General features: G+C 54.3%; 3 protein-coding genes across 3 annotated transcripts; 2 read left to right on the forward strand and 1 right to left on the reverse strand.

Moving 5' to 3' along the window:
• Positions 1-2,889: 2,889 nt before the first annotated feature.
• Positions 2,890-4,598, reverse strand: B0I36DRAFT_400716 (cytochrome P450; the record flags this gene model as incomplete). Its single annotated transcript, XM_046161684.1, has 4 exons — positions 2,890-2,967; positions 3,039-3,870; positions 3,925-3,973; positions 4,037-4,598. The coding sequence occupies 4 exons, from the start codon at positions 4,596-4,598 to the stop codon at positions 2,890-2,892; spliced, it is 1,521 nt and encodes a 506-aa protein (XP_046004300.1).
• An 809-nt stretch (positions 4,599-5,407) lies between these two features.
• B0I36DRAFT_378499 (uncharacterized protein) lies at positions 5,408-6,592 on the forward strand (the record flags this gene model as incomplete). The annotated part of the gene is made up of 3 exons (XM_046160694.1): positions 5,408-5,530; positions 5,582-5,973; positions 6,061-6,592. The coding sequence occupies 3 exons, from the start codon at positions 5,408-5,410 to the stop codon at positions 6,590-6,592; spliced, it is 1,047 nt and encodes a 348-aa protein (XP_046004301.1).
• A 1,955-nt stretch (positions 6,593-8,547) lies between these two features.
• On the forward strand, positions 8,548-10,209 carry B0I36DRAFT_370113 (uncharacterized protein; the record flags this gene model as incomplete). Its single annotated transcript, XM_046159870.1, has 4 exons — positions 8,548-8,690; positions 8,926-9,064; positions 9,180-9,375; positions 9,443-10,209. The coding sequence occupies 4 exons, from the start codon at positions 8,548-8,550 to the stop codon at positions 10,207-10,209; spliced, it is 1,245 nt and encodes a 414-aa protein (XP_046004302.1).
• Between the last annotated feature and the right edge of the window lie 2,534 nt (positions 10,210-12,743).

Raw genomic sequence — 12,743 nt, forward strand, 5'->3', positions numbered from 1 at the left:
GATCGAAGCTCGGCTCTCAGAAAACGACCAGCCCTTACGACGAGCTAAAGAACCCGTCTCAGAGTACGCCGAAGAACACCAGCAAGCTCCGGAGCAGCCTTTAAAATACAGTGACCCAAAAGCGATTTACCAAAGATACGTCGCTACGCGAGAGATCTGGAAGAAGTCCCTACTCCCGGGTACCTATGCGAGCAACCAGATGTACCGGCAGGCAATGGGTTTACCATTACGGTATAGTAAAGCGCAGTACGATTGGTGCTTAGACCATAAGCAAATGACGAGGCGTTGCTTAACGCGAGAGGGTGAACGGGCCTGGACAAGGGAAGAAATGATGGCATATTTGGACTGGGATCGGTCTGAGACGGAGCGAATCGATGCTCAGGTTGCCCAGGAGTCGACAAGCGGTCTAGCTAATCGAAGAGGTATGGGTGATGTGTGGAGGAGGGCGGCACAGGACTGTGAGGAGCAGCAAGTTCTTCACCGGGATGATGATGAGTGTATTATAGTTAAAGGTTAAGTCAAATACGTTATACGTGTAAGGCAACGCACATACTGTGATCGGAGGTCAAACAGCACCTGAGGTCACTAGCGAAGGTCAAGACAGACCTTTTCTGCTGATATGGGTGCACCCCGGATATGGATCCAGGATTGCGATGTCGGCGGAAATTAAGACACGCTAAGCTGTAAGCAGAATCTGCACGGGTACCCGTGTAATATTATACGCACGGGTACCCGTGCGCCTATTGGGAGCCGTGACTGAGACACCCAAGTGAATGAGACACTTTCCGGGTGCTCGTACGACAATATATAAGAGAATTCAACCACAACGCCTTAAATCAATTGAAACTATGAGGAATCCTCTTCTTCAGAGGCAGATACAACTTTCTGACACGTACGAGCATTATGGCCGGGCTCGCCGCAGACGCCACATCGTCGCGCGCGCGTGTTTCGGGCCTCCTCGTACGACCACTATTCTGACTCGTTTCCGCCCTTAACTGCTCCGTCGCGTCGATTTGAGCCTTCAAATCTTTTGCCTGATCAATCGTGAGGGACCCTCCTTTCTGTAGCTGTTTTCTTTTCGTACGACGACGGCGGCTAAGGCGGTCGTTTGCATCTCGAAGTTCGGCGAGGTCATGGCGCATAAGGGTCTGCTCGTGTACTATTATTGTGATTCCTTTATTGGGCTGCCGTAGGCTCTCAATAATAGACGACGGAGAGCTATTTTGGTGTTGTACGATGCGATTTTTAATATACTCCGTCTGCGATTCGGCCTCAATTGGGTTATTCGGCGTCTTCGAAACCCAAGGGGGTGGCAGTCCAGCAGAGGAACCTGGCGGTGTCGGCGTACGAAACTTTATATCTAGATGCGAAATCACATAATTCGGGTCGTACGGCACTAGGCCAGTTGCTCTAAAGCCTGCCTGGATGTTTGACTTTGTTATCGCAGCGTCGTACGCCTTATAAAAGGCTGGGAGGAAGTCCTCCTTTGAGATATGGGTAATATGCGCCCGCATAAGACCCTCGATTTCTTTACCGTACGCCCGTTTTAGAGGGCTAAAGCACCCAACATCGAGAGGCTGGAGCTTATATGATAAGTGAGCAGGCATACAGAGCGTTACAATGTTCTGTTCCTTGCAGTAGAGCTCGAAATCGACGGAATGGTGGCTCTCGTGGCCGTCGAGGATAAGGAGGCGGTGGGTACCCTTCGTACGACTCTTCGTATGGAAATCGAAGTGTTTTACCCATTCTAGACCTCTCTCGTTCGTCGTCCAACCGTTCTCTGAAAGCGCGATTACCCAGTCGGGCGGTAGAGGGCTGTTCGCGGTCCAGGAGTCGAGGTGGACCTTCCCCGCGAAGATAATATATGGTGGGATCAAATAGCCGTACGACGCGATACCCTGGATTACTGTAGCCCATTCCTGATTACCTTGTTGTACGGCTCTTGGCCTCCCGCGTCGATCGGAGGTCGTAACGACAGTTTCGGCGGAGATCTTGCCTATCGCGAAGCCCGTTTCGTCGAAGTTATAGATGTCGTTATCGTGGATCCCGTATTTCGCGATTATGTTTCGTACGAGCTCAAACCACGCGCGATACGCGTCCGGATCCTCGCAGAGGACTCTCTGGTAGTCGATTCTTCGATTAAAACGCGTACGGAGCTCAGATCGTCGTCGTACGAAGTTTGCAGCCCAGTTCGTTCCGACACGTGGCGCGTCGCGTTCGCGGAGGAGTCGATCCGCCATTTCTCGAACACCACTTAAGCGCGGCGGAAACGATCGCGAATCTAGGTCGATTATATATCGAATAATGCTATCCTCTTCGTACGAGATCAAATTCTGGCAGGGTGGTCGGAGATCGCGTTTGGCAGGTCGGCCGGCTCGTCTTCGTTGGAGGGTCGTACGAGGTACATTGCATAGCTCTGCAGCCTTTCGTATAGTTAATTTTGGGTCAAACTGGAGCGCCTGAATCGCTAGGATCAAATCACTTTCAATTAATTGTCGTACCATAATTATTAGTGGAGAAAATTAAGGAAAAGGGGAGCCTGTCTAAAATCGCGGGAAAGTGGCCCGCTTGCTTGTGGATTACGTTACCCTTAATTCGGCCGGCATTAATTAGGATAGTAGAGGGTGAATACGGCAGTGCTAAATAGGGATCAGCTTTTGGTATAAGGGGATAATAATAAAGAATAATAAGACGATGCTTAGAGAAGGACGAGGCCGACGACACCGCGAGGAGCCAAATTAACGTCGAACTGCTCGTGGACGCGTCAACTTGTAGCAGACCCTCATGTATGCCGGGACTCACCATCGGCCTTTGAGGAAGAATTCCGTCTGGCACAACGGAGTACAATCCATCTAGGCTTCTCCAGGCCAATTTCCTTACAAAGAACTGTTAATACAGAGCATAGCGGCTGTACCGGTTGTAAGTCAGCTTGCCCCGACCGATGCAGGCACGGAGGCCATCACCATACTGTTGCGATCATGTCAGCCAGTGTAATCCCGCCAGCTCAGGCCTGCGAGGTTTTCATGATCAGCACTTACCGGCTTCCACGCATTGGGCGGCATCTTCTGAAACTCGGCGTCCAGCATCCTTTCGGGCCTATACACATCCGCGTCCTCACCCCAGGCATTCTTGTCGCGGTGGAAGTGCCTCCAGATGCCAGACACCATCTGGCCTTTCCTGATAAAGTACTTGCCGCCAATCACAGTGTCCTTTGTGGAGAATCTAGTCAGGAGACTGACCGGATGCTGCATTCTCAAGGTCTCCTTGATGCAAGCGTCGAGGTACTTGAGGTTGGGAAGCATGTCGTACGTGAGAACCTTGTCCCCGATAACTTCATCGACTTCGGCCTGCGCCTTGTGGAGGGCCTGTGGAGTGTCGCAAAGAAAGTAATACAGGAAGCTAAGCGTCGAGGAAGTCGTCTCGTACCCCCCACCGAGCAATGTGGGGATCTGATAGCAGACGTTGTCGAAACCCAGCTTCTCGCCAGTCTCCTTGTCAATGCCGTGGATCATGACGTTGAGCAAATCGTTCGCATCGGGCTTCGGGTTGTCGATGCGCTCTTGGATGATGCTTTCGCACAGGCCGCGTATCTTGACAATGTTCTCCTGTCGGTGCTCCTCGTCCTTATAGTACCACCATCTGTTGAGCACGTCGGGTCTATTAGCGCGGCGACCAGACTCGATAATGGCTTCTTTGAGCTCAGTTTCGAAGTGGTGCGGCTGTTCTGAGTAGAACTGGTTGAAGCGGTAGCCGTAGGCACACAGACCGATCGTGTCGAAGGTCAGCCGGGACATGTCACCGATGAGCTCAATCTCATGATCTGGGCCGTAGCGATCCCATTTTTGCACAAGTTGTGTTGCGATGTCTTGCCTAGTTGTTGCATGTCAGCACCGCACCCACTCCACGTCGCTGAAGCCAACTTACATGTCGTCAAACATCTTGCTCAAGCCGATGGGACGTGTTTCCCAGTCGCCTCATCAGCACAATGACTGCCAGGGTGTCACGAGCAGGCAGTCTCGACCAGAACATAAGTTACCTAATGCTGGCACCAACAACCGGTGCGCCTTTTTCCATGCCTTGCTCGTCGACTCGGCCGAGAACAAGCCATTTCCAAACACAGCTCTCATCTCCTGATGCAGGCGGTGGGTGAACTTGATGAAGCGGCTGTCGTCTGCCATCTCGTTGACCATCTCCCGGCTGCCGACAAAAACACGCGGATACTTCATGCCCAGGTCCATCTGGAAGATGGGGTTGTAGGTGTCCATTAGATGCCAGTAGGTACGTACGGGCAGAGTTGGGTCCAGGTCTGCCAGGTGGCCGACAAAGCCATAGTAGTGCTTGTGCGGTGGAGAGGGGATTGGCAGAAGCGAGGAATGGTCAATGACTTCTTGCGGACTGTCCGCGTCGAGATCATCGTCGCCTTGGTTCTCACCCGTGGCGTAGAGAACTGACTGGATTGTGAAGGGGTCTTCTTTCTCATCAATGCTACTGGTGCTGCTGCTGCCCTCGTTGAGCTCTGTGGTGCGGATGCAAGCTTCTTGCTTCAGACTGGCCGAGTCGACAGGGCAGGATCCCGGGATACTCGTGTAAGCCGCCATCATATGGGCAAAGCTCATCAAGGTTGCAAATTAGTTTAGTGTGCCGAAGTTGACACAGATTGTCGACTTGCAGTGTCCCAGCTCGAGGTGTATCTCTGAATTGTGCAAATGTTGGATCTCGAAGGGGGTCTCAGCGCGGTGGATATCGCTTGGATTCGGGAGTCTTTTGTTGGCTGCCCAAAGCTTCCACAACGATAAAGTGTGTAACCCCGCCCTGCTCTCGCAGGCCGTGGACGAATGATGCCTTTGCGCCAGCCACGAGCCGAGATTGGTTGACCATCCGTTGCAGCTGCGCCTGGCAATGCGTGGTCAAGCCTCCGACTAGCGACAAGACCGTACATAATCATGGCTTGGTCATCGTCCACTGCTCCTCGTATGGGATTAGTTCGCGACTGGCCGGGTTCGGATCATTCTGCTCGTTTCGGTGTTGTGGCTTCGGCGGTTTTCAACTCACTCCCCGGCCTTCGGGCCCACATGTCGGTGTATCGGAGCCGGATGTCCGATGTCTCAACACCGTGATGCGTATCATTCGTGGTGATGGTCTGTGACCTAGCTGCCTCAGTGATCGGGACTACCATATCACTAATGCAGTCCGAATGTAGCCATCATAAGCCCCTGCGTAATTGCTTGACAAGCGCTCTCACACTTGCAGTTCACGCTATGCATAGAAACGCTCGAAACCAGCACTTGTAAAGTTTCAACTTCCAGGATCTTCGAAGCACAGCAGCACGAAAGGTCTTGCTCCCGATCGACCAGGCGAACTTTCTCCTGCCCATTGACCTCAAGCAAAATCGCATAGTGAGCAAAGGATGCCCGGACTTCCCACAACACAGACAGCCATCGTGGCGCAAGGGCCCGGCGAGCGTGCCATCCAACATGACGTCCCTCTGCCTATCTTGACTCCAGACATGGCCATTGTCAAGACGGCGGCAGTGGCTATCAACCCCGCCGATGCCAAATGCTCGACTACTCCGCTGCCGTAGGCGCCATCATCGGCTACGACTATGCCGGCACCGTCGTTGCTCTCGGCGCTGAGGCTGCTGCTTCCGGCAAGCTGGCCATTGGTGATCGGCCTCGTGCACGGGATGAACAAGCTCTTGCCACAAGTCGGTGCTTTCAGCGAGTACGTTGGCGCATCCGCGGATCTCCTGCTCAAAATCCCGGAATCCATGACCTTTGAGCAGGGCGCGAGCTTCGGCACTGGTGTTGCAACAGCCTGTCTGTCCATGTTCAAGGAGCTTGGCATCCCAGCCACTCTAGAGCAGCTGGCCAGCGGCGAGCCCGCCAAACCAGAGGACCGCAATGGCAAGGAGTTTGTGCTTGTTGCTGGCGGCAGCACCGCCACTGGCACTAGGGCCATCCAGTTACTTAAGCTGTAAGTGCCCAAACCTCACATTTTCCCCATGACATTGAGTTTGCAAGACCTTTGCCGGAGTGAGACAACTGATGGTTCCATTTGCAGCGCCGGCCTTCGCCCCATCGCGACGGCGTCCGCCTCCAACTTTGCGTTGGCCGAGCGCTTCGGCGCCGAGAAGGTGTTCGATTACAATTCGCCGACTGCCGCCCAGGAGATTCGTGAATACACAGGCAACGAGCTTGCCTACACCTTCGACTGTGTATCCCAAGCGGACACCACGCAACTCTGGTATTCAGCCATGGGTCGTGCTGGTGGTCGCTACGTTGCCCTCGAACCGTTCCGTGACACTGTGGCTCAGACTCGAGCACTGACGATCGAGCCGTCGTGGGTCATGGTGCTCACCATCTTCGGCCGCCAGGTCGCACTGGACGGCGAGTACGGCCGCGAGGCAAACCCTGAGGACAGAGTCTTTGGTGGTAAGGCATTTGCCGCTGTGCAGGCTCTGTTGGATTGTGGACTCATCGACACGCATCCGGTTAAGCCGATGCCCGGCGGCTGGGAGGGTGTCTGTGAGGGTGTCGACATTATCCGGACCCAGGCAATGTCTGGCCAGAAGATGGTTTACAGCGTGGCATGAAGTGGCCGATGCCCAGAGAGGAGTTTTCATCGACCATAAGTCTTCGTTCAGGCGTTGTTTGGCTTCCATCCTAGATAATTACAGGAGCAGTATTCATCTTTCTTGGTCCTGTTACCAACATGTGATCGAGGTGCAGTATGTCCTGTCCGTGCCAATCTTGACACTGGCCGTTGGCATGATCCACCTCGTTGACGGTGGGCTGGCTATCTGGCGGAGCACAGTGAAAGGGTCAATGCGGACGGTGCATAGTTGGACATGGTTTTCAGCAGCAACGTGACTTTCAAGTCACGTTGCATCAGACACACAAGAGGATGCATCTTGGTCCATCAGGAATACCCGGCCAATTTTCTGGGAGCTTTTGAGGACGAGGCTTTGGTGTGGTGTTGACGATGCGTTCAAGACGGAGCTGTCTTGCGAAATTGACTATCGGACGGGTTGGCAGGGGAAGCTGATGATCGCGGGCATCGTCCGCATCTGTCTCCAGTGTGTAAACATGCACTGACTATCTGCACAATTGTCTCGCGTGTGTGTACATTGCGAGCAGGCCCAATCCGTTGGCATGCACTAAAATTGTGATCAGATCCAGGCCCAGCCAGTGCGACGCGGGTCTTTCCACCTTTAGAGGAGCTGGATTGTCTGAGGTTCGCTTTCCACTCATCCTTCTCTTGTTTGTCGCCATTGCGTCACGCAGACAAGAACTCGAATACGGTCAAGCTATCACGTCCGTGAGCACTGGGATGCAGCTTGTCACCATGCCAACACACAATCGCTGTGGATGCCGATATAGCCTGCTTGATACTCCCTCTCCCCATCTTCCTTCGGCAGGCGTCGAGAACATGAGACGAGGCAACCCTGCTACTGCCCGAGCACGACTCGAACCACCATGTGTGCCGTGACACCGACTGCGACATTCAATGTGGGGCCATCTGCTGGGGTATCCCTTGCCAGGGTTCTGAATCGCCAGAGCATCCGCCGACTTGAAATGGGCCGCACCTCAACATCGGGCGGCGGCGCCAGCGGAGGAACAACGTTCCATCCGGCGTCACCGAGCAGGGGGGCACTATGCAGGCAGAGCGTCAAGGTTGAGCCTCGGGCCTAGAAAGTGAGCCTTGAGGCAGGTACAGTTTCCTGAGAGCCTCTGCAGGACCAGCCGCCGCGAGACCCGCCGAACAGCCGTGGAAAAAGTCGCCGAAGCGGTCACAATCTCGACTGTTTCTTATGCCCGGGATCGTGCTTGTCGGTGAAGCCCCCTACATTCGCGGGAGTTATACTCAGCTGAATCACAAGACAGGCAGTATGGAGCCGTTATCCCCCCCGAGAGCATTTGGGAGCATTCTTCTCGAGCGAAGTTGTATGGCTTGGCCATGTGACGGGAGCTAAAGTCACAGCGAGACAACTGCCAATTTGACGCGATTGAGCATCTTCCCCCAGGGTTTCGATTGAGTTATGGTAGATTTTGCACATCTTTTGAACCGAACACGATGCCATAAATCTTGGCGCCGATCAGGGGTACAAGGGGATAAGCGCAAGAATTCGGCCAAAGCGCAACCAAGCCGGCTCATTTGGAAAGCCACTAGGGAATGCCGCTTTATGACACAGCAGTATTCGGTCTACAGCCAGTATCTTCGCTGCTTCTTAATGACCGCTCGTGGCTGATCGTGACAACCACCTAAGAAGATTATCGGGCATAACCCAGGTTGTTCTCCTGTGCCTGTCTCGAGGGTAAGTGCAATTTTCTGGCAGATTTGCAGCTGAATACATCTCATCCTTCATCACAACAACCTGTCTCATCTTCCATTGTGGCTGCGTCTAAGCTGACAGACACAAGCGCCTGCATCACAGTATTCATCAGAAAAGGTGAGAGAGTCCTACCTCATTTCAATGATACAAGGTGAGGCTGACGATACTGATTACATAGCCAGATCACTCATCAGTGAGCTACGATCACAGCGACCATGCACGTTCTCATTGTGGGCGGTGGTCTAGGTGGTCTGGGTCTTGCTCAATGCTTGCGGAAGCAGGGGATCTCCTTTGAGGTTTTTGAGCGGGATGAGGATGCTCAGTCTCGATTCCAAGGATGGGCTATTGGTATCCACACGTAAGTATAGTCGACACCTCAGCTTTCCCGTTCCCACTTGTGAGGCCTCGCACACTAGACAGGATGCAGCTGCCTGTGAGAGGCAGATAGACATATGCTATCGGCCCAAGCATGATTTGGTCCTACAGGCTTGGCTGTGCTTGGACGGTAGTTGCAGGCTTGGGAACGTACCCGTTCGCGGAGAAATCTCCGTCCTCGTACACGATACTGACAAGGGTTGTGGACGTGGCTCCAGCATCATCGAGAAGCTGCAGTCGAGCTTCCCCTCGGACATGGCGACTCTAAAAGACGCCACCGACCATTTACAGCCTCTCGACCTTCCGGCCCAGATGGGTCTGTACTTCCCTGGCCGTCCTGGCCGTATGGGTGTTGAGGTATGTGCTTAGTGCTGTACTCAGTGCCCAACTTTCTTGCTTCGTTTAGCGTCATTGGTCACACGGGCTTCTCATCTTGGAAAAGCTCTAGAACATCTGCTGATAAAGGACGTAGGACACTCCCGAGCATCCCATTGTACGCTCTGAGCGTCACCGCCTCAGAGAGTGGCTCTCCACAAACATTCCTATCCAGTGGGGCAAGCGTGTAGTCAGCATTGACCACAACGACGCCGGCGTGCAGGTCTCATTCGAAGACGGCACGACTGCCAGCGGTGACATTCTTGTCGGTGCTGACGGCATCAACAGTGGCGGTATGGTTTTCTCTCCACTTTTGCTCTCTCCTCGAACCTTGACTAACATTCTGACTCCCATCTCCAGTCCGTGAGCACATCCTGCAGAAGCCGGCCAAAGATGTCCTCAAGCTAGTCCCCCTAGCAGCCATTGTCGGCGAGGTGACGCTCGAGGGGGACGCGTTTGTGCGCCAGCTAGAGCTTGGCCACAGCGCCTACGTGTATGCCAGCCCGGATCTGGGCTTCTGGAACTTCAACGGCCTGCACCACGTGCTGCCAGGGGGCCGTTCGGGCAAGCACTACTGGATGCTGATGCAGCCCGACGCGACCGTCGAGTCTCCCGACCACTGGCTGCAGTCGGCTACGCAGGAGCAGAAGCACGAGCACGTCATGAAGCTCATTGCCAACATGCCCCCGCGCTTCCGCGAGCTGTTCGAGGCGACTCCCGCGAGCGGCATCAAGAAGGAGGCCCACGTCTGGCGGGACCTCGAGCTCGACACCCAGGGCGGGCTACCCGCCAGCCGTGTCATGCTCGTCGGCGACGCGGCGCACGCAATGACGCCGTTCCGCGGCGAGGGCGGATACCACAGCTTCATCGATGCCATGAACCTCTGCCAGACGCTGGTCAGCCTGAAGGAGGGCGACAAGTACAAGGACGTCAGCGTCGTCAAACCCGCGGTCGACGAGTACAACAAGGAGATGCTGCAGCGTGGCGGAGACGCCGTGCGTAGCTCGCGCAACGAGAACTCGGCCAAGCGGACGAGCGACACCAAGACCAAGTTCACGACCGCAAACCAGATGGTGCGCTCCTTGCCAGAGGTGCCCATCGTTTTGGACAAGGTAATCAAGGCATAAAATTGTTGGAAATCATGCTTTGAATGGTCGGACCGCTCGTCTATACTTTCTATGTATCTAGGAGTATGCAGCTGCTTCTTTGCTCAATGGAGGCTAAATTGCGAGGTCCACAACATTAACATGTGTATGCTTCATCCTCGGGCTCCCATTGCCAAAAGACTGCGCGCAAAATTCACCTCTCCTGCTGCACAACTTCAACACGTCTTGAAGAGCTTGCATGACAATGCGAAATCCCCACAAACAGAAGAATCTGGCAGACAGAGGGCTCACACAAACATGTTATCGTGCTAGGCCATGTCTTGCCCCCTACAGAACCGAGCAGGATACAGGCCTAAAGCCATCGTTATACGTGGGAACCCTGACCAGAGCCCATCATTCAAGGTCAGACCGCTGTGGATCTCCGGGCCAGCTCCTATCCAATGTTAAGCCTTGTCCCGATCCCGTGCAGCCACTTGCACGCAGGGGTGAATATCTTCAATGGGTATGTCTGGACCCTCTCGGCACGTTAGCGCCGTCACATGCAATGATTTAGACTTTCTAGGGGTCCCTCCAGGGCATAAACGGCCAGGGGTTCGAGGCACGAGGCGGACGCAAGTGCGAGTCGGCAGCCAAGCGCATCCACTCTCAGTCTGCGAGTAGTGGTCGGACTGACCCGTGGCATGTTGAGAAAAGAAGGGTTTAACCAGCGTCCAGCCCAAGCCTCTTTTGGAATATGACTGCACGGTGCCGCGGTATGCAGCAGGAGGAAATGTGCCTGACTAGCCACGCAGCGCTGGTACGCTGGCAGGCAGTGAGCTGGCTAGTCCGTCCACAAGCCCCCTGCATGACTTCCCCTAATAGGTAAAAGAGTCCCTGATCTTGCTGATGATAGAGTTTGGTGAAACAGATGGGATTGTGCTGCTGCAGGCTGTCTGCATCTCGGGCTTTCCGGGTCTCGGTGAGGCCGTGAGTTCGGGGAAGCAACGGTGTGTTTCGCGTGGCTGAAATGGTACAACGCTGGCCTCGGACGCTTGGACGGCATTTCGCTGAGAAATGGTTGTGTCGTCGATATTTGTTGGGCAGTGAGCCGAACATCTGCCATCTCATTGTGTCGGAGGTTTAGTCACTGAACCATCTGCAATAAGTTGGCTTTCACGACCTTGCTGGCGTTACTCAGCTACCATTGTCCCACATTGGGCTAGGGGTCCTCGCTGACGATGAGGTCTTGAGTCAGGTATAGAACTACCAAGATCAGGGGTGGGCCTGCACGACATGGGGTACCGGTCAATCAGGTCTTGAGTCAGGTATAGAACTACCACGACATGGGTTGTCGGTCAAGATACTACAGGGATATGAACGCGCTAAGCAGAGAGAGTGACAGCGAGTAGGCGCGCGTGCACCACGGATGCTGTCCGAGCATAACTGCTTCTGCTGCTGCAGGTCGCTCGGGCCCTGAAATTGTTGTGTCCTCTAGAGGCAAACGATGGCGGTCTAATCAAGATGGTGGTTGCAGAAGGCTTCGAGGCCGGCATGTTCCCTGCTTCCGATCAAGGTTTGCGTCCACGTATGAATGTAGTATTGCCCTCGCCTCATAAGTGGCATATTCGGCCGAGCCAGGTACTGAAACTTTGTCTCTGAGCTAGAAGCACGTCAGAGACAACGTCCGATCCTCTCGGCACGTTACACTTCTGGACGCTCTCTTACAGACGGCATCCAACAGGCGGAGTAGCACCCCATTGAGCGCAGGGCCTTCACCTCGCGAGCCTGTAGAGTTTTATCTTATGTAAACACGAAACCGGCCCCACCAAGCAGGGTCTTGGCTGCAAGATCGCGCGTGGTTCTAGATCATCCGCGTTGCATGATGGGTTGGCTCCCGAACTTCTTTTCTTGGTTGGTCCAAGCCGAAGTAAGTATCGAAATGAAAGGCTGTGAACGTGGTGACGTGAGCGAAGCTGTGAGACCAGTATTGAGAACGATGAGGTTGCATAGAAGGACAAGCTTCGGCAGTGGACCCCAGAGGTGAGTTCGGCTCCAGATAAACTGATCAGTGGGCCCGGCTGGGGATGAAGGCGACTGGGGACCTTACCAAGGTATCTGACTCAACCCAAACACCGCACTGTCGTTATCTTGCTCATCTGAATGACGACGCCCTGTAAACGCGTTGAGTTCCCCTGCTTGACGTTCGACCTGCGAAGAGCCCCCCCAGACTGCGCAGTCCAGCAATGACCGGGCTGTTTTGCGATTGGCTAGTAATTCAGGCGATCATCAGCGACCCATTGTGGCGGAGTTCTGGCTGGGGCCACCTTGAAAGTATGCAGGAGCCGGCATCATCCAGTCGAATTTGCACACCCGTACTCGATTGCCTGTCACGAGTGTATGAGTTGCGATAGGTTCTTTGCAGTTTGTGCCTGCTGTTCCAAGCCCTGGCCACGTGCCTGGCACAGTCGTGTCGCTGTTATATGCTTGGAGTCTTGCTCGCCGCCGGTGACTGTTGACATGGCATGTGTGGCTGTCGGCTTGCCTCTTATCCTATTGACAGTCATCTAGCCGGTGCT

Source organism: Microdochium trichocladiopsis, assembly GCF_020744255.1.
Source record: "Microdochium trichocladiopsis strain MPI-CAGE-CH-0230 chromosome Unknown B0I36scaffold_16, whole genome shotgun sequence".
Taxonomy (NCBI): Eukaryota; Fungi; Ascomycota; class Sordariomycetes; order Xylariales; family Microdochiaceae; genus Microdochium; species Microdochium trichocladiopsis.